Source organism: Salvelinus sp. IW2-2015, unplaced genomic scaffold (genome assembly GCF_002910315.2).
Source record: "Salvelinus sp. IW2-2015 unplaced genomic scaffold, ASM291031v2 Un_scaffold1616, whole genome shotgun sequence".
Taxonomy (NCBI): Eukaryota; Metazoa; Chordata; class Actinopteri; order Salmoniformes; family Salmonidae; genus Salvelinus; species Salvelinus sp. IW2-2015.
In genome coordinates this window covers 159571-179563 of record NW_019943035.1, presented here as the reverse complement: position 1 = coordinate 179563, position 19993 = coordinate 159571, and the positions used below count along the sequence as shown (strand labels likewise).

Here is a 19993-nt window from a genome sequence, read left to right as displayed (position 1 = left end):
AGGAAGAAGAGAAATAAGATAGGGAGGAGAGAGAGACTCAGCAAACATTCTCATCAGAGGATGCAGCGAGGCGAAAGAGACACTCTTGGTCTTATTACCCCTCTACTACCCTGGGCTGTCCCACGATGCACCTTGCTAAAAATTCATGACCTTAGTGCCCTACGGTTTCAGAATGTTGACTTCTAGTTCTGCCAGGGTCTGTGCCTTGTACCTTCCATTGGGGCTCAATCTCAATTACTTCTAATTCTGCCAGGTCTTTCTGCCTCTGCCTTACATTAGTATACTTTTAGATCTGCTATATCTTGCATTACAGCAGGGTCTCAATAGTAAAACTAACCCCTCTCTCGTCTCCTTTTAGACATCTGTATCATCATTACGGCAGAGGTCTCAATAGTATAACTAACCCCCTCTCCTCGTCTCCTTTTAGACATGCTGTCTGGTTAGTGTTATTGGCTTATTTCACTGTAAGCCTCTAGCCCTGCTCACTATACCATATCCAACCTTGCAGTTCCACCACACATATGCGATGCCATCACCTGGTTTCAATATGGTTTCTAAGACAATATCTCTTCTCATCATCACTCAATACCTAGGGTTTACCTCCACTGTATTCACATCCTACCATACCTTTGTCTGTACATTATTCCTTTAAGCTATTTTATCGCCCCCAGAAACGTCCTTTTACTCTCGTTCTAGACGACCAATTCCATAGCTTTAGCCGTACCCTTATCCTATCCCCTCTGTTCCTCTGTGATGTAGAGGTGAATCCAGGCCCTGCATACCTAGCTCCACTCCTATTCCCCAGGCGCTCTCTTTTGATGACTTCGTAACCGTAATAGCCTTGGTTTCATGCATTTAACATTAGAACCGCCTCCCTAAGTTTGTTTTGTTCACTGCTTTAGCACACTCTGCCAACCGCGATGTTTTAGCCGTGTCTGAATCCTGCTTAGAAAGACCACCAAAAATTCTGACAGGTTTTCATCCCCAACTACAAGATTTTCAGACAAGTAAACGGCCAAAGGGGGCGTGTGCAATCTACTGCAAAGATTGCTGCAGAGTTCTGTTTTACTATCCAGGTTTTCCCAAACAATTTGAACTTCTACTTTTAAAATCCACCTCTCTAAAAAACAAGTCTTTCACCGTTGCCGCCTGCTATAGACCCACCCTCTGCCCCCAGCTGTGCCTGGACACCATATGTGAACTGATTGCCCCCATCTATCTTCAGAAGCTCGTGCTGCTAGGCGACCTAATTGACATGCTTAACACCCCAGCAATCCTACAATCTAAGCTTGATGCCCTCAATCTCACAACAATTATCAATGAAACCTACCAGGTACCACCCCAATTCCGTAAACACGGGTACCCTCATAGATATCATCCAACCAAGCTTGCCCTCCAAATACACCTCTGCTTTTTCAACCAAGATCTCAGCGATCACTGCCTCATTGCCTGCATCCGTAATGGTCAGCGGTCAAACGACCTCCACTCATCACTGTCAAACGCTCCCTGAAACACTTCAGCGAGCAGGCCTTTCTAATCGACCTGGCCGAGGTATCCTCGGAAGGATATTGATCTCATCCCGTCAGTAAGGATGCCTGGGATATTTTAAAAAAATGCCTTCCTCACCATCTTGAAATAAGCATGCCCATTCAAGAAATTTAGAACCAGGAACAGATTAAGCCCTTGTTCTCTCCCTGACCTGACTGCCCTTAACCAACAGAAAAACATCATATGGCGTTCTGCATTAGCATCGAACAGCCCCCGGTATATGAAAACTTTTCAGGGAAGCTAGAAACCAATATACACAGGCAGTTAGAAAAGCCAAGGCTAGCTTTTCAAAGCAGAAATTTGCTTCCTGCCAAACACAAATTCAAAAAAGTTCTGGGACACTGTAAAGTCCATGGAGAATAAGAACACCTCCTCCCAGCGTTCCAACTGCACTGAAGATAGGAAACACTGTCACCACCGACAAATCCACTATAATGAGAATTTCAATAAGCATTTTTCTACGGCTGGCCATGCTTTCCACTGCTACCCCTACCCCTGTCAACAGCACTGCCCTCCCCTCTGCCTACTCGCCCAAGCCTTCCCCAATTTCTCTTTCTCCCAAAAAAACATCAGCTGATTTCTGAAAAGCTGCAAAATCTGACCCTTACAAATCACCGGCTAGTAATCTGGACCCTTTCTTTCTAAAACATTGCTGAAATTGTTGCCACCCCTATACTAGCCTTCAACCTCTCTTTCGTGTCGTCTGAGATTCCCAAAGATGGAAAGCAGCTGCGGTATCCCCCTCTTCAAAGTGGGACACTCTTGACGCTAACAGCCTACAGACCTATATCTATCCTACCCTGCCTTTTAAGGTCTTCGAAAGCCAAGTCAACAAACAGATTACCGACCATTTCGAATCCCACCATACCTTCTCCGCTATGCAATCTGTTTCAGAGCTGGTCAGGTGCACCTCAGCCCACGCTCAAGGTCAAAACGATATCTTAACCGCCATCGATAGGAAACATAGACTGTGCAGCCGTATTCATTGACCTGGCCAAGGCTTTGACTCTGTCAATCACCACATCCTCATCGGCAGACTCGACAGCCTTGGGTTTCTCTAAGGATGCCTCGCTGGTGTCACCCAACTACTTCCTGATCTATTCAGTGTTCAAATCGGAGGTCTTGTCGGCCTCTGCTCTCTAGGGGGTGCCACAAGTCATTCTGGACGGACTCCTTGCTTGTATACATCAATGATTGCGCTCCTTCTACTGCTGGTATTCTCTGATCCTCTCTACCGACGCACTATTCTGTATACTTCTGGCCCTTTTGACACTGTGTTAACAACCCTCCAGGCGAGCTAATGCATTACAACTCTCCTTCCGTGCCTCCATTTGCTCTGTAAATACAAGTAAAACTAAATTGCAATGCTCTTCAACCGATCGCGCCTGCACCTTAGCCCGCCTGTCCAAACACACTACTCTGGACGGTCTGACTTAGAATATGTGGACAACTGCAAATACCTAAGGGTCTGGTTAGACGTAAACTCTCTGTCCAGGATCACATCAAACATTCCCAATCCAAAGTTGAAAATCTAGAATTGGCTTCCTATTTCCGCAACAAAGATCCTTCACTCATGCTGCCAAACATACCCTTGTAAAACCTGACCATCTACCAATCCTCGACTTCAGGTGATGTCATTTACAATAATAAGCCTCCAAAACCTACTGCAATAAATTGATTGCAGTTCTATCACAGTGCCATCCGTTTTGTCACCAAAGCCCCATATACTACCCACCACTCCGACCTTGTAGCTCTCGTTGGCTGGCTCGCTTCATTTACTCGTCCCAAAACCACTGCTCCAGGCATCTACAACCCTGTAAGAGTAAAGTCCCCCTTATCTCAGCCTCGCGGTCACCATAGCCACACTAGCTCTAGTTAGCCACCGCGTCCAGCAGGTATATCATGTCTCCTTATACCAGGCCTCGTCTCAATACTCAATACTTCATTATTACCTGGTCTCTGTGCCTTGTAGCTTCCATTAGGCCCCATCTCCAATACTTCTAGTTCTGCCAGTCTCTGCGCCTTGTAGCTTCCATTATGGCCTCATCTCAATACAGAATAGACGTCGTATAAAACACACAGGATAGTACTTCTCCATCTCCACAGAGGAACTCTGAGCTTGTCAGATGACATAGTTCTTGGTACCCCCTGACAAGGCCCTTCTCCCCCGAATGCTCAGTTTGGCGGCGGCACCGCTCTAGGAAGAGTCTTGGTGGTTCCAAACTTCTTCTATTGTTCTGAGACCTGTCAATGCTGCAGACATTTTTGATACCTTCCCCAGATCTGTGCCTCAACACAATCCTGTCTCTAAGCGACAATTCCTTCGACCCTCATGGCGTTTTTGCTCTGACATGCACTGTCAACTGTGGACCTTATGTAGGCAGGTTGTGCCTTTCCAAATCATGCCCAGTCAATTTAATTTACAGATAAAATAGCTTCAAGGAATAATGTACAGACAAAGGTATGGTAGGATGTGAATACAGTGGAGGTAAACCTAGGTATTGAGTGATGATGAGAGAGATATTGTCTCTAGAAACATCATTGAAACCAGGTGATGKCATCGCATATGTGGGTGGTGGAACTGAAAGGTTGGATATGGTATAGTGAGCAGGGCTAGAGGCTCTACAGTGAAATAAGCCAATAAACACTAACCAGAACAGCATGTCTAAAAGGAGACGAGGAGAGGGGGTTAGTTTATACTATTGAGACCCTGCCGTAATGCATGATACAGCATGTCTAAAAGGAGACGAGGAGAGGGGGTTAGTTTATACTATTGAGACCCTGCTGTAATGCAAGATATAGCAGATCTAAAAGTATACTAATGTAAGGCAGAAGGCAGAAAGACCTGGCAGAATTAGAAGTATTGAGATGAGCCCCTAATGGAAGGTACAAGGCACAGACCCCTGGCAGAACTAGAAGTCAACATTCTGAACCGTAGGGCACTAAGGTCATGAAATATTTAGCAAGGTGCATCGTGGGACCAGCCCAGGGTAGTAGGAGGGGTAAATAAAGACAAGAGTGTCTCTTTCGCCTCGCTGCATCCTCTGATGAGAATGTTTGCTGAGTCTCTCTCTCCTCCCATATCTATTTCTCTTCTTCCATCTCTCCCTTTGTCTCTCTTTCCCTCTCTCTCCTTGCATCTTTCCTTTTGTCCTTCCATTTCTCTCTCCCTGCCCCCCCCCTCTCGTTCCCTCTCTCCCCTCCTCGCCTCTTTTTTTCTCTCTCTCTCCCCCTCTCTCTCTCTCTGTATATCCCTCCCTCTCCCCCTTCTCCCCTATCTCCCTTTCCCAGACACAGTGACACTCTGGTTGCTGTCAGAAGAATTTTCTGTCTTCCAGAAAGAAAAGCCTCTGCTTCCATCTGTCTGCCTGCCTCTGTTTCGAGTCTTGGCTTCCCTCCACAGCGATTTTGACTAGATGGTATGCAGCTATGGACAGAATTTACTTTCGTAGCATGTTAGGAGAAAGTTTGCAGCAGGTTAGGATAATTAACGTAGCAGGTTAGGAAAAATAGGTTAAAAAAAATCTAGCTGCATTCAAGTCCTGGCGCGACTTGAACATGCAATGTTTTTTTATCATCGCCGTATACCATCCGTATACCACAACCCTCCACACCTCGGTGCCTCTCTCCTCGCCTCCTAGTATGACTGGGTTTGAATCCGAGACTTGTCTCTACAATATGTTTACAACACACTCAGTATGTCACGTTAGACACAGATCACTACACTTTCAAAGAGTTTTATAGAGAGTTATCTTATATTATTCGATTGATTGCCGTCTCTCATACACACACAATCATGCACACACACGCACGCAGACACACCTACACCTACTGTCACTATCGTCATATAAATAATTGGACCAAGGCGAGTAGTGTTCCACATTTTAATAATAGCGAAACTTCTCAAAACAACAAAGATATAACGATGTGAAATAAGTAGCGCACATAAGCACATATACAAAACAAAATAATATCCCACATCGCAGGTGGGAAAAGGAACACACTAAGTATGATCCCCAATTAGAGGCAACGATTATCAGCTGCCTCCAATTGGGAACCATACANTATCCCACATCGCAGGTGGGAAAAGGAACACACTAAGTATGATCCCCAATTAGAGGCAACGATTATCAGCTGCCTCCAATTGGGAACCATACACACACCAACATAGAACTATAATAACTAGAAACCCCCCTAGTCACGCTCTGACCTAAAACACCATAGAGAACCCCAAGGGCTCTCTATGGTCAGGGCGTGACAGTACCCCCCACCCAAAGGTGCGGACTCCGACTGCAAAACCTGAAACTAGATGGGGAGGGTTAGGGTGGGCAACTAGCGTCGGTGGCGGCTCCGGTGCGGGACATAGCACCCGCTCAGACCCGGATAGTGGACCGTCACCGGAGGCTCTGAACTGTGAACCGTCACTGGAGGTTCCGGGCTGTAGACCGACACTGGAGTCTCCGGACCGTGGACCGTCACTGGAGGACGAGTGCGGGGAGCCGGCACAGGATGTACCGGGCTGGGAAGGCGTACTGGAGGCCTGGTGCGTGGAGCCGGCACAGGTTGCACCGGACTGATGACACGCTCCTCAGGGCGAGTGCGGGGAGCTGGCACAGGACGTACCGGGCTGGGATGGCGCACTGGAGGCCTGGTGCGTGGAGCCGGCACAGGTTGCACCGGACTGATGACACGCTCCTCAGGACGCCTGCGCTGCAGAATACACCTAACCAACACCTCTCTCCGATATCCCTCCTCCAACTGCTCCATCGACTCCCAGACGGTTCCTGGCTCTCTCCTCGGCTCGGCCGACCGCTCCTTGTGCCCCCAACAAAAGAATCTTGGGGTTGCCCTTGTGCTGTTTGTGGCTGCGGACCCCGGCGTCGTCGCTGTCCTCCTTTACTCCTCGGCGACACCCACCAAGGAAGAGTCTCGCATCCACCTAGTATTTCTTCCCATGTCCAACTCTCCTTCACCTCCTGGGCACGCTGCTCCTGGGCACGCTGCTCCTGGGCACGCTGCTCCTGGGCACGCTGCTCCTGGGCACGCTGCTCCTGGGCACGCTGCTCCTGGCACCGCTGCCTCCTGGGCACGCTGCTTGGTCCTGTAATGGTGGGATATTCTGTCACGATCGTCATATGAATAATTGGACCAAGGCGCAGCGTGAGTAGAGTTCCACATTTTAATGATAGTGAAACTTCCAAAACAACAAGATATAACGATGTAGAATACGTAGCGCACCGAAGCACACATACAAAAAAAAACAATATCCCACATCGCAGGTGGGAAAAGGAACACACTAAGTATGATCCCCAATTAGAGGCAACGATTATCAGCTGCCTCCAATTGGGAACCATACACATACACCAACATAGAACTATAATAACTAGAAAAAACCCTAGTCACGCCCTGACCTATTACACCATAGAGAACCCCGAAGGCTCTCTATGGTCAGGGCGTGACACCTATGATCCTTTACTTTACTCGTCTCATTGAACAAGCCACCGTACTGAACTGCCATTTGGGATGCAGCCCAGAATGAAACATCTCCCCAAACTGGTGTACCTTGAAGAACTCTCAGGGGTGCCTTTTGGAACTCTCAAGGGTGTGCCTTTTGGAAATCTCAAGGGTGCCTTTTGGAACTCTCAAGGGTGTGCCTTTTGGAACTCTCAAGGGTGTGCCTTTTGGAACTCTTAAGTTTTGTGTGTGGTGGTTGGGTGCTTTTGGATTTTTGGGGTGTGCTTTGGAACTCTCGAGGGTGTTGTTGATAACTCTCAGGGGTGTGCTTTTGGAAACTCTCAGGGTTTTAATTTGTTTGCCTTGAGGAACTCTCAGTGGGTGCTATGAACTCTCTGGTAATGTTGAGAGAACTCTCAGAGAGAGTGGCCTTTGAAGGAACTCTCAGGGGTGTGCCTTGAGGAACTCTCAGGGGTGTGCCTTGAGGAACTCTCAGGGGTGCCTTTTGGAACTTTTAGGGGTGTGCCTTTTGGAACTCTCAGGGGTGTGCCTTTTGGAACTCTCAGGGGTGTGCCTTTTGGAACTCTCAGGGGTTCCTTTTGGAACTTTTAGGGGTGTGCCTTGAGGAACTCTCAAGGGTGCCTTTTGGAACTCTCTCAGGCGTGCCACAAAAGTTTTCCTAGTCTTGATAATTTTTTGGAACACTCACTTATAAACCTGTACTGTGGAATGTACATGGAATTTTGACATGGGAGCACTAGTGCGGCCAACATGAAAAAAATATTATAGTATACTATGTTTAAATACTATAGTATTCACTGTAGTGTTTTTGGTGAAGTCTGTAGTTTTAAAATTGCAAAACAAATTGTAAGGGTTACTGTAGTATTTACTGTTGTGTCATTATGGAATCAAATCTCATTCAATTCATGGGACCGATATAAGCATTCAGTAAGTGTGGACTCGAAGCTTTGGTTTTAAAGTGTCTGAAAGCTGACCTTCACATCTGAGGTGTTTTAAGGAGACGACGTGTAAAGAAATGTCATGTTCAAAACATTTTTAAATGATTTTTTTTGCTTCACAATTATTTTTAGATACTTTCAGATGATTTGGACATTTGGAACCTATTAAAAAAGTGTAAAAGAAAATAGATTATTTATCAATGTGGATCAAATGAGATGGAGTTCATTACCACAAAAAAATACCTGTCAAGGTCTGCCACAGTTCAAAACAGATTGGTAGCCACTGGACTACAGTGTCCTATCACCATGCAGACCTGAGGTCGAATAATATTTGTAATATTTTAAATACCTTGTGAATTTGCTTTTGTCTATCCTGGATTGCCAGATGAGCGGAGACCAGGGTTCGCAGTTTTTAGGACAAGCTCAATCAAGCCCAGATTATGCGATTTTGAATTGTATTTGAACCCAGGTCTGCTATGCTAACATACAACCGCAGCCTCTATTTTCACCTGTTATTCACACTCTGAAGAGCAAGGCTGTAATTAACATCTAAATTGCAGCTAATACCTCCCTACCCCATAGATTTACATTTCAATTTCCCAGCCAATACTTGCCAGTTAGATTAATAATTATCCCGATCTAAATAAAATCTTTGTAATGCATTGGGTGATTAAGTCATTATCTAGTAATTATGAACAGAGGCAATGTATAAATACATGTGTGAATGCTTAGCTGTGATTGTTCCATTGTCGTTTCAGATTCTGACTTTCCAAGACAAAGACTTACCAACAATACCGGTTGTACATTTTAAATATAGATTTGAATATGCTTTATAGATTTGAACAAAACCTCAAAGTAAATAAACAACCGTTTTAGAAAATCATGAAATAAATGAAATCAATCAATCAATCAATCAATCAATCAATGAATCTATCTATCTATCAATCAATCAATGAATCTATCAATCAATTAATCTATCAATGAATATATCAATCATTCAAAGAATTAAACAATCAATGAATCTGTCAATCAATCAATGAATCTATATATCATTGAATCCATCAATCAGTTAATGAATCTATCAATCAAACACATAATCTACCAATCAAATAATCAATGAATCAATCAATAAATCAATCAATAAATCAATCTATCTATCTATATATCAATGAATCCATCAATCAGTTAATGAATCTATCAATCAATCAAATAATCTACCAATCAAATAATCAATGAATCAATCAATAAATCAATCTATGAATCTATCAATCAATCAATCTATATATCAATGAATCTATCAATCAATTACTTTATCTGTCAATCAATCAATGAATCCATATATCAATGAATCTATCAATCAATGGGTGAATCAATCAATCAATCAACATAACTAAGTCATAAGAAATCATATACCCAAGCAATCAATCGATCAAAAAAATCAATAGTCACGAATACCGATTGGCTGGTGTCTTACCTTGACTGAAGGTGTCGATGGAGTCGTTCCCTTTGCCCAGGTTGATGAGGTAACCATGCTTGGGTTCCGTGGTGACGTGGAACACTAAGGAAGCCGGAACGCTGTCCCTGTCTAACGCCCGTAGAACCTTGGACGTCACGGGGAACCCCAGGTGCCCCGTGGACAGGATCCTCAGTGTCGGGGCGCCCTTATTCACCACCAGCTGGGGGACATCGTTATCTATGGCCACCACCGTGATCTTAATCGTCTGTGGGCGCCGTGTCTCGAACACCGTGTCGGGGAACACGAAGAAGTCAGTGTGCGTCCCGTCGGTCATAGTAAATGAGAAGGAGTCTTCGGAGGTCTCGGTGCCATCGTGTTTGTAGCTGATGAGGTTCTCGCTGAGGTCTTGCTTGGTGAAGATGGTGACCGGTGAGGTGTGGTTATAGAGGAGTTTGCCGTGCACCGGTGGTTGGGTGACGGTGAACTTCAACAACAGGTCAGCTGTGTACTGGTCCTCTGCCGTCAGCTCGAATGGAGTGAGGAGTTTACTCTGCCCCTCGGTGACCACAAGTCCGTGAAACGTTAAAACTGGTTTCTTGTTATCCACTTCCACGATAGCGACTCGGAACGTACGGAACACCGGGTTGTAACCGTCGGTTACCTCAAACTCGAAACTGTCCATCTTGACTTCGTCGTCCGAGGTATGGATGTAGTAGACTTTACTGCCAGCCAGCTGGAGTTGGGTGAATGACACGATGGGGATCCCCGGTGTATCAGTACATTCCAGGTGTCCTCTAACTGGAGCTCTGGTGATGGTGAACACCAAACGTTCATCTGGACTGTTGAGATCGCTAGTACTGAGAAGATCTGTGGTCAATGTCACTCTACCGCCTTCCTTCAGAGAGACTCCCTTGCTGACCACGTCTGGGGAGACCATGTCGATGGCCCTGATGGTGATGTAGAAATAACGATCGATCAGATGGTTCATGCCGTCGGTGACGTCGAACTTGACCAGGTCACAGATGCCTTCCTGACCAATGTGTGTGTAAACGATCAACCTTTTGTCCACATCCCTCTGTGTGAAATTCATGCCTAACATGATGTTCTCCAGAGAACCAGATGCGGTTTTCCTCTGAAGAACACCCTGAACAGGACCGAAGCGGATCACATAGCTCAACGCTCCATCGTCTGAGTCTAGATCGGTGGCTTTGAGGACCTTGTTGTTGATCTCTTTCGCCTCACCTACTTCTACCTCCAGACCGACATTAACCAGCATTCTCGGTGTCTCGTCGTCGAGGGCGATGATTATAACCATGGCCGTTTTCTCTACCGAATATTTCCCATCTGTTAGAATGACGTCGAAGCTGTCCTCGGTGGTCTCAGAGTCGTCATGTACGTAGATGAAACTGGAAGCTTCCCTGATCTGCTCTAAGGTGAAGTTTATGACTGGGACTGAGCCTGTGGCTAGCTGGTTGAGGATGAAGCCGTGTTTGGGCAGTTTGGAGATGATGAATGTCAGCTCCTCTGCTGGGATATCAGTGTCTGCTCCGTTCAGGAGATGAGTGTCTATGACTATATTCATCCCCTCTATCACAACTATCTCCCTCAAGTAAATCTCTGGCTTTTCATCATTAGCCGGAATAATCACAATAGGGAAGAAATGCCTTTTTGAGAAGTTGATACCGTCGGAGCATCTAAATGTGAACCTGTCCTCTACGGGTTCTAACCCCTTGTGGATACTCTGAACATAATATATATGTCCTTCTCTGATGTCTCTAATGTAGAAGGCGCTGACTGCTGTCCCTGAACGTGAACTCTCTGATCCAGGAGCTGGGGAGACGTTCTCCACATAACCAGACGTGGGCTGGACGATGATGGTGCAGAGAATATCGTCACTGGTTGTGTCTTTGTCTTCGGCCTTTAAATACTGTGCTCCGATGGCATACTTCTCTCCTTCAACAACGATGAACTGGTCACTTACGGTTACCTCAGGGGCCTGGTTGTCAACGGGGATGATTGTGACGCGAACGTGGACACCGTTGACCTTGTTCCTGCCCACTGACCAATCATCTGACATGTCAGTTAGGGTGAGGTTGAAGCTGTCCTTGATGGACGTCAGCCCAATCTCTCCGCCGGTGTGGGCGTACACCACTAAACCGTTGATGATGTCGGTTTGGGTGAACTTCACGGCATGCGCCCCAGCAACCAGGATGACACCAAACATGGGCGCGTTCTCGATGATGAAGGTCAGCTGGAGGTCGTCGGTGTCCTCGTCCCATCCCTGGAGGAAACTCGTCGTGATCTCCATAGCTCCATTCTCTAAGACGTCCATGTGTGAACAGACCGTTCCGGCCGGCAAACTGACAGTCGGCGTCTCGTCGTCAACGGGCTTCACGACGACTCTGACTTTAACCGTGATGACGTGGATTCCATCGCTGACGTCGAGTTGGAACACGTCGCTCACCGTCTTGTCGCCGTTTTGGACGTATGTGATCTTCCTGTCCGAGATGTCCTCTAGGTAGAAAGCTCCCCCTTTGGGTAGGTCTGAGAAGGCATGCTGGACTTGGCCGTGCTGCGGAGGCTGGCTGAGGGTAAACGATATCTGTTTACTGTCTGTGTCTGGGTCTGATGTGTCCAACTCAGCACTGGATATCACATGCACGCCTTGCTCAAACACAGAAAAGCCAGTGTTAGTGATCTGTGGTGGTTTGTTGTCAACTGGCTGGAGGAAAATCCTGAAAGCCCCCTCGATGCTATTCCCGGCCGTATCTTCGACAGAGAACCGGAACTGGAGGACATGAGCCGTGATGCCCAGCTCCTGATCGGGAGGACTGTAGGATATCTTGTGGTGATTGACCTGAGCCTGCGTGAACTCGTTGACCTCAGTGTCGGGGCTCTCGGTCAGAACAATGGACCCGAACACCACCGGGCTGTTCTTGTCTGTGTCTGTTGGCGGCTGGATCACTGTATATTTCAGGTCGCGGTCTTCAGAGTCTAGATCGGTGTACAGAAGCATGTTCTTACCGAAATGAGTCAGCTGGTACTCCTGAACAGTCACTTGGAGCGTAGTACCAGGAAAAAGCTCAGGGGGAACGTCGTCGATGGGTAGAACCCTGATGATGAACGTGCTCTCGCCCGATTCGTTAGGCGGGTCATTGTCATCATGGACTTTGAACACAAACTGGTCTATGACTGTGTCAGTGTTATGTGGTCCGGTGTGTTTATAGAACACCTTCCCCTCTGTGATGTCTTTCTGCAGCCACTCTGTCACCTCCTTCTCATACACCTCATCCTCAGCGTTGAACTTCCACGACTCGGGGTCCTCTGGGGCGTCGGACTGCCTGAGCAGCAACCCCCCGATGGTCGAGAATGGCGGCTCGATCATGAATTTGATCGTGGAATCTTCTGAGTCGATGTCAGCGGCGCTGAGCATCAGAGGAGAGATGGCCGTAATCTGGTTCTTGAAGAGCACAAGACCAGTGTTGACGTTGATGATGGGAGGCTCGTCGTCCATGGGAACAATCGTCAAGGGAAACAGGAACTCCACCTGAGAGAGAAAGAGAGAGAGAGAGAGGTTTATTTCAATAAGGTCTATAGAAATACACAATACACTGGATCCCCATCTTATTACTAACAACAGCGACACCGCAACATACTTAAAAGCGTAGGTGTTGGACTGATAAAGTATGAATGAAAAGAACACAAATTGGTGTTGTCATTAAGGTGGTAAAGCCTTGTTCAAGCCAGAATGGCCGACAGGGCAGGAGAGTACCTCCTGTTTTTGTAGCGTGAGGAAGCTTAATGTACATGTACAACCCCTTGACAGGACGCTAGTCTATCACATTGCCAAGCAGAGAAGCATTGGGACGCAAGCCTTCCAAATGGGCTAAATGCCTTTTACGCTCGCTTTGAGAAAAGCATCACTGAAGCATGCATGAGAGCACCAGCTGTTCCGGACGACTGTGTGGTTACGCTTTCCTGAGCAAGACCTTTTAACAGTCAAATTAAAAATCATAATATTACAAGTGTTATACATTGGTTTAAAGATTAACTTCTTGTTAATCCAGCCGCTGTGTCAGATTTCAAATAGGCTTTACGACGAAAGCATACCATGCGATTATCTGAGGACAGCGCCCCGTTTACAAAAGCATACAAACATTTTACAGCCAAGTAAAGGAATTACAAAAGTCAGAAATAGCGATAAAATGTATCACTTACCTTTGATGATCTTCATAAGGTTGCAGTCACAAGAGTCCCTGTTACACAATAAATGTTTGTTTTGTTCGATAAAGTCCCTCTTTATGTCCCAAAAACTCAGTTTTGTTGACGCGTTTTGTTCAGTAATTCACTGGCTCAAAGGCGCTCACAACATGCAGACGAATACATCCTAATAGTAACGGTAAAGTTTGTCGAAACATGTCAAACGATGTTTATAATTAATCCTAAGGTTGTCTATTGTCTAACTAATCGATAATGTTTCAACTGGACAATAGCGTCTTCAATAGAAAGGAAAAACAGCGAAAGGCGCGCAATCGGTCAAGCGCGGAAACTAGCTCTGGTTCATTCTAGAGTCCACATAGAAAATGGTCTCATTCTTCCTAATTTTTCCGAATACAAGCCTGAAACAATGTCTAAAGACTGTTGACATCTAGTGGAAGCCATAGGAACTGCAATCTGGGTCATAACCATCAATTGAAAAGTACCCACATCAAAAATATCCCACTTCCTGGATGGATTTTCACAAGGTTGCAGGGCCAGACGGATTACCAGGACGTGTACTCAGAGCATGCGCTGACCAACTGGCATTTTCAACCTCTCCCTGACCGTCTGTACTATCTTCATGTTTGAAGCATACCACCATAGTCCCTGTGCCCAAGAAAGCATAGGTAACCTGCCTAAATGACTACCGCCCAGTAGCACCCACGTCGGTAGCCACGAAGTGCTTTGAAAGGCTGGTCATGTCTCACATCAACACCATCATCACAGAAACCCTCGATCCACTCCAATTTGCATACCGCCCCAACAGATCCACAGATAATGCAAACCTAATGGCACTCCACACTGACCTCTCCCACCCGGACAAAGGGAACATCTATGTCAGAATGAAGATCATTGACTACAGCTCAGCATTTAACACCATACTACCCTCAAAGCTCATCACTAGCCTAAGTACCCTGGGACTAAACACCTTCCTCTGCAACTGGATTCTGGACTTCCTGACGGGCCACACCCAGGTGAAATGGGTAGGCAACAACACATCTGCCATGCTGATCCTCAACACGGGGCCCTCTCAGGGGTTCAAGCTTAGTCCCATCCTGTACTCCCTGATCACCCACAACTGCATGGCCAAGCACGACTTCAACAGCATCATTAAGTTTGTTGACAACACAGCGGTGGTAGGCCTGATCACCGACAACGATGAGACAGACTATAGGGAGGAGGTCAGAGACCTGGCAGTGTGGTGCCAGGACAACAATCTCTCCCTCGACATGAGCAAGACAAAGGTGATGATCGTGGACTACAGGAAAAGGAGGGCCGAACACGCCCCTATTCACTTCGACAGGGCTGTAGTGAAGCGGGTCAAGAGTTTCAAGTTCCTTGGTGTCCACATCACCAACAAACTATCATGGTCCAAACACACCAAGAAAGTTGTGAAGAGGGCACGACATTGCCTTTTTCAACCTCAGGAGACTGAAAAGATTTGTCATGGGTCCCCAGATCCTCAAAAACGTCGAGAGAGAGGATCCTGACCGGTTGCATCACCGCCTGGTATGGCAACTGCTCTTGAACTGAGCATAAGGCCCTACAGAGGGTAGTGTGTACAGCCCAGTACATCACTGGGGCCAAGCTTCCTGTCTTCAAGGACCTACAAGGACCTACAGTTGAAGTCAGAAGTTTACATCCACTTAGGTTGGAGTCATTAAAACTTGTTTTTCAACCACTTCAACCATTAATTGTTAACAAACTATAGTTTTGACAAGTTGGTTAGGACATCTACTTTGTGAATGACACAAGTAATTTTGCCAACAATTGTTTACAGACAGATTATTTCACTTTTAACTCACTGTATCACAATTCCAGTGGGTCAGTAGTTTACATACACTAAATAGACTGTGCCTTTAAACAGCTTTGAAAATTCCAGAAAATTATGTCGCGGCTTTAGAAGCTTCTGATAGGCTAATTGACATAATTTGAGTCAATTGGAGGTGTACCTGTGGATGTATTTCAAGGCCTACTTTCAAACTCAGTGCCTATTTGCTTGACATCATGGGGAAATCAAAATAAATCAGCCAAGACCTCAGAAAAAGATGGTGGACCTCCACAAGTCTAGTTCATCCTTGGGAGCAATTTCCAAATGCCGGAAGGTACCACATTCATCTGTACAAACAATAGTACGCAAGTATAAACACCATGGGACCACGCAGCCGTCATACCACTCCGTTCTGTCTCCTAGAGATGAACATACTTGGTGAGAAAAGTGCAAATCAATCAAAGAACAACAGCAAAGGACCTTGTGAAGATGCTAGAGGAAACGTGTACAAAAGTATCTATATCCACAGTAAAACGAGTCCTACATCTACATAACCTGAAAGGCCGCTCAGCAAGGAAGAAGCCACTGCTACAAACCGCCATAAAAAAGCCAGACCAGGGTTTGCAGTTGCACATGGGGACAAAGAATTGTAATTTTTTGAGAAATGTCCTTTGGTCTGATGAAACAAAAATAGAACTGTTTGGCCATAATGATCATCGTTATGTTTGGATGAAAAAGGGGTATGCTTGCAAGCCGAAGAACACCATCCCAACCGTGAAGCACGGGGGTGGCAGCATCATGTTGTGGGGGTGCTTTGCTGCAGGAGGGACTGGTGCACTTCACAAAATAGATCAAAATAGGCATCATGAGGCAGGAAAATTATGTGGATATAATGAAGCAACATCTCAAAACATCAGCCAGGAAGTGAAATCTTGGTCACAAATGGGTCTTCCAAATGGACAATGACCCCAAGCATACTTCCAAAGTTGTGGCAAAATGGCTTAAGGACAACAAAGTCAGTTAGGATCATGACTTTATTTTTACAATATGAAATGTCAGAATAATAGTAGATAGAGTTATTTATTTCAGCTTTTATTTCTTTCGTCACATTCCCTGTGGGTCAGAAGTTTACATACACTCAATTAGTATTTGGTAGCATTGCCTTTAAATTGTTTAACTTGGGTCAAACGTGTCAGGTAGCCTTCCACAAGCTTCCCACAATAAGTTGGGTGAATTCTGGCCAATTCTTCCTGACAGAGCTGGTGTAACTGAGTCAGGTTTGTAGGCCTCCTTGCTCGCGCACACTTTTTCAGTTCTGCCCACACATGTTCTATAGGATGAGGTTAGGGCTTTGTGATGGCCACTCCAATACCTTGACTTTGTTGTCCTTAAGCCATTTTGCCACAACTTTGGAAGTATGCTTGGGGTCATTGTCCATTTGGAAGTCTAATCATCATCTGTCTATAAACAACTGTTGGAAAAATGTTTTGTGTCAGACACAAAGGTGATGTCCTAACCGACTTGCCAAAACTATAGTTTGTTAACAAGAAATTTGTGGAGTGGTTGAAAAATGAGTTAATGACTCCAACCTAAGTGTATGTCAACTTCCGACTTCAACTGTAGCCTCGCTATTGATATTTTATTGTTACTTTTTAAAAAATAAATTATTTACTATTAAAAATAATTAAAAAATTGTAAATATTTTCTTAACTCTATTTCCATAAAACTGCATTCCATAAAACTGCAACCCCAAACCTTCCAATCTGAAGGAGGACACTCTAACCACAAGGCCACTGAGTTGTTCATGAAAGACAGTAATTGGGAGCATATGCAGGCTTTTCTGTTCTTTTTCAATAAGGTAACATTACATGGTATCAATAGCAATGAATGCTGAATTATTTGATACAATTAAACATTTTCATAAATAAGATAAATACCTGGTTCTTGCCATCTGTCATTCTAAAGATGATGTTGTCACTGTACGTGTCGCTGCCGTCGTGTTGGTAGATGACCACACCCGTATTCAGGTCGGCAGCCGTGAAGTACTTCCTGCGCGACCCCAGGACTGTGAGGTCGCCGTGGCGGAGCCCGTCGACGACGGTTACCGTAACACCGTCCAGGTCGTCCTCGTCACTGATCTCCAGGTTGTGGGTAGAGAAAAGGGGGCGGGACTGACCTTCGTAAAGCAGCTGACCCGTGTTCCGCGTCACGACCGGCGCCAGAGAGTTAATCGGCTTCACCACAATCATGAACGCAAAGGGGTCCGAGACTGCCACGTCCGGATCCACCACCTCAAACTCTATCTGAAATATCCTCTCCGTGTCTGAGTCCAGGGAGGGGGGCTTGTAAGCTATTTTCAGGTCCCGTAGGTCTCTCTGATAAAACGAGGTGATGGGTAGGTTCCTGTCATCCGTGCTAACTATATAACCATCCTCATAAGAGAGGGGGGAGGTGATGTTGAAGATAAGTTCATCAGGGTTCGACTCAAGGTCCTCCGCAGCCAGCATGTCAGTGGTCAGAGCTGTCATCACAAACTGACTCACCTCCATCATCAGCATTGCCATGAAGCTGGGTTTAGGAGGAGTGTTCGCCTCTCCCTCCTTGATATGGATCATCAGTTGGAAATACTCCTCTTTTATTATGTTTCCCTCTTTATCACATAGTTCAACAACCATGGGCACATAGTCTCTGTTGGGGGATTTGTGAACAAACGTGTGCTCATAACGGATGTCAGATTGGATGAATTCGTCACAGTCCATAATTTTAGTGAGGCCATCATCTACAAGTCTTCCGTACTTGGGGAGAGCGCTACCACTCGCTAAAGAATTCACCTTGCATTTTTTAGAGTTTCTGTCATAAGTGAATTCCAAAATCTTTTTATCAATGGCATTACTAACGCCGTTCAATTTAACAACGGTCAGGGGCATGTTTTTGGTGAGAACCTCCAGTTGCATAAAAACCACCTCTACCTCCGTCATGAATGGGATGATAACGGTTTCGGTTTGAGTATCATACCTGAGCTGTAGCCTCACTCTGTCCTTAGCCAGGCTCCTCGAGCCGAAGTGGGAGTAGGTGACGTCGTTGGGACCGAAATCACACGGAAACTTTTTGGGAGACAGGTGTCCGGGTCTCTGGGAATGCGGCTGGTTATCCAGAACGGTGATGCTGCACCGGTCCCCCGGTTGCGTTTGAATCACCAAATCATTGACAGGATCAATGAAAACGGATCTCCCGAAAGGCACGCGTATTCCGTTATTTGCCACCAGTATCGCATCCTCAGACAGTTCTGACCTCAACGGGAATGATAATCCGTAGCTATCTGGGAGCTGTGCCACGCGGCTACCTGACAGCGACGCGGCAAGGAGGATAAATCTATAAAAAAGTAGCATAGTGGGAGTCAGGAGATATAATCCAACACAAACGCTTTTAAACGGTATGTTTTGGAGAAGTGTCCGGTCTGTTGTTGGTATCCTATCCTACAGTTAAAATCCGTTACAGAAGGGGAGACAGAAAAATGAATGAGAGACGGAGTGAAAATCCATACATGCATCAACGTGACAGAGCGGCATTCTCAATGAGACATTTGGGCGCACAGTTTTAACTTCAGGCACTTGGGGACCAGTGTGTGAGAGCTCCCGCCCACCTCCACAGGCTATTGGATGATTGTGAGGAAGGAATGCGCGAGGGAGACTGTGAATATGGTTATTGCTATCAGGGATCCTTGGGACGTCCATACCCTAAAATCTAAAAAAAAAACTTAACCCCTACTCTTACCCTAAATTTAACAGTAATCATAACCCTTACCTAACCTTCAACCTAACCTTAACCCTTACCTTAACCATTTTCAATTATTTCAACTTCAATGGGGGTAAGGACTTCCCAAGAAGCCTGGATAGAAAAGACCCTGTGAATAGACAGAGGTGACACCCAAGAAGAAAGGAGGAAACTAGAAAAATACTGTGAATGAAGGAAAAAGTCATATGCAAATAGGCCTGCATGGGTGTTCAAAAATGTCCCGTTTCAGTAGCCTACAACATTTCAATGTTCTAACACTGTTGGGTTTGTTGATGACTGTAGGTCTACATAGCCTACAACATTTCAATGTTCTAACACTGTTGGGTTTGTTGATGACTGTAGGTCTACATAGCCTACAACATTTCAATGTTCCAACACTGTTGGGTTTGTTGATGACTGTAGGTCTACATAGCCTACAACATTTCAATGTTCCAACACTGTTGGGTTTGTTGATGACTGTAGGTCTAAATAGGCTACAGATTGTTCTAAATAAACCAAAACCCAGCGTTCAGTAATAGGCTTGGAAGGGCACTCAACACGCTCGGCGCTGACACAGATTACTGATGATTGGCTGAAAGAAATTAATAATATGAACCTTTCTGGGAGCTGTTTTTGTTAGATTTCATTGCAGCTTTTGATATCATTGATGGGGAAATCTATTTACTGAAAAAAACGTTAAGTGTTATGGATTTACATCCTCTGCCTTATCATGGATTGAGAGTTACCTAGCTAATAGAACACAGAGTTACC

General features: G+C 45.6%; 1 protein-coding gene across 1 annotated transcript in view; it reads right to left on the bottom strand.

Annotated features, from left to right (window-relative positions):
* Positions 1-19290, bottom strand: part of LOC112071444 (FRAS1-related extracellular matrix protein 2-like) — a gene marked incomplete at its 3' end in the record, with an annotated part of 26545 nt that extends 7255 nt beyond the window's left edge. Inside the window, exons 1-3 of the mRNA XM_070439400.1 lie at positions 19282-19290; positions 17386-18924; positions 9436-12964 (exon numbers count right to left, since the gene is read on the bottom strand). Coding sequence (XP_070295501.1) covers positions 9436-12964; positions 17386-18924; positions 19282-19290 — 5077 coding nt within the window. The remainder of the gene's footprint in view (positions 1-9435; positions 12965-17385; positions 18925-19281) is intronic.
* Between the last annotated feature and the right edge of the window lie 703 nt (positions 19291-19993).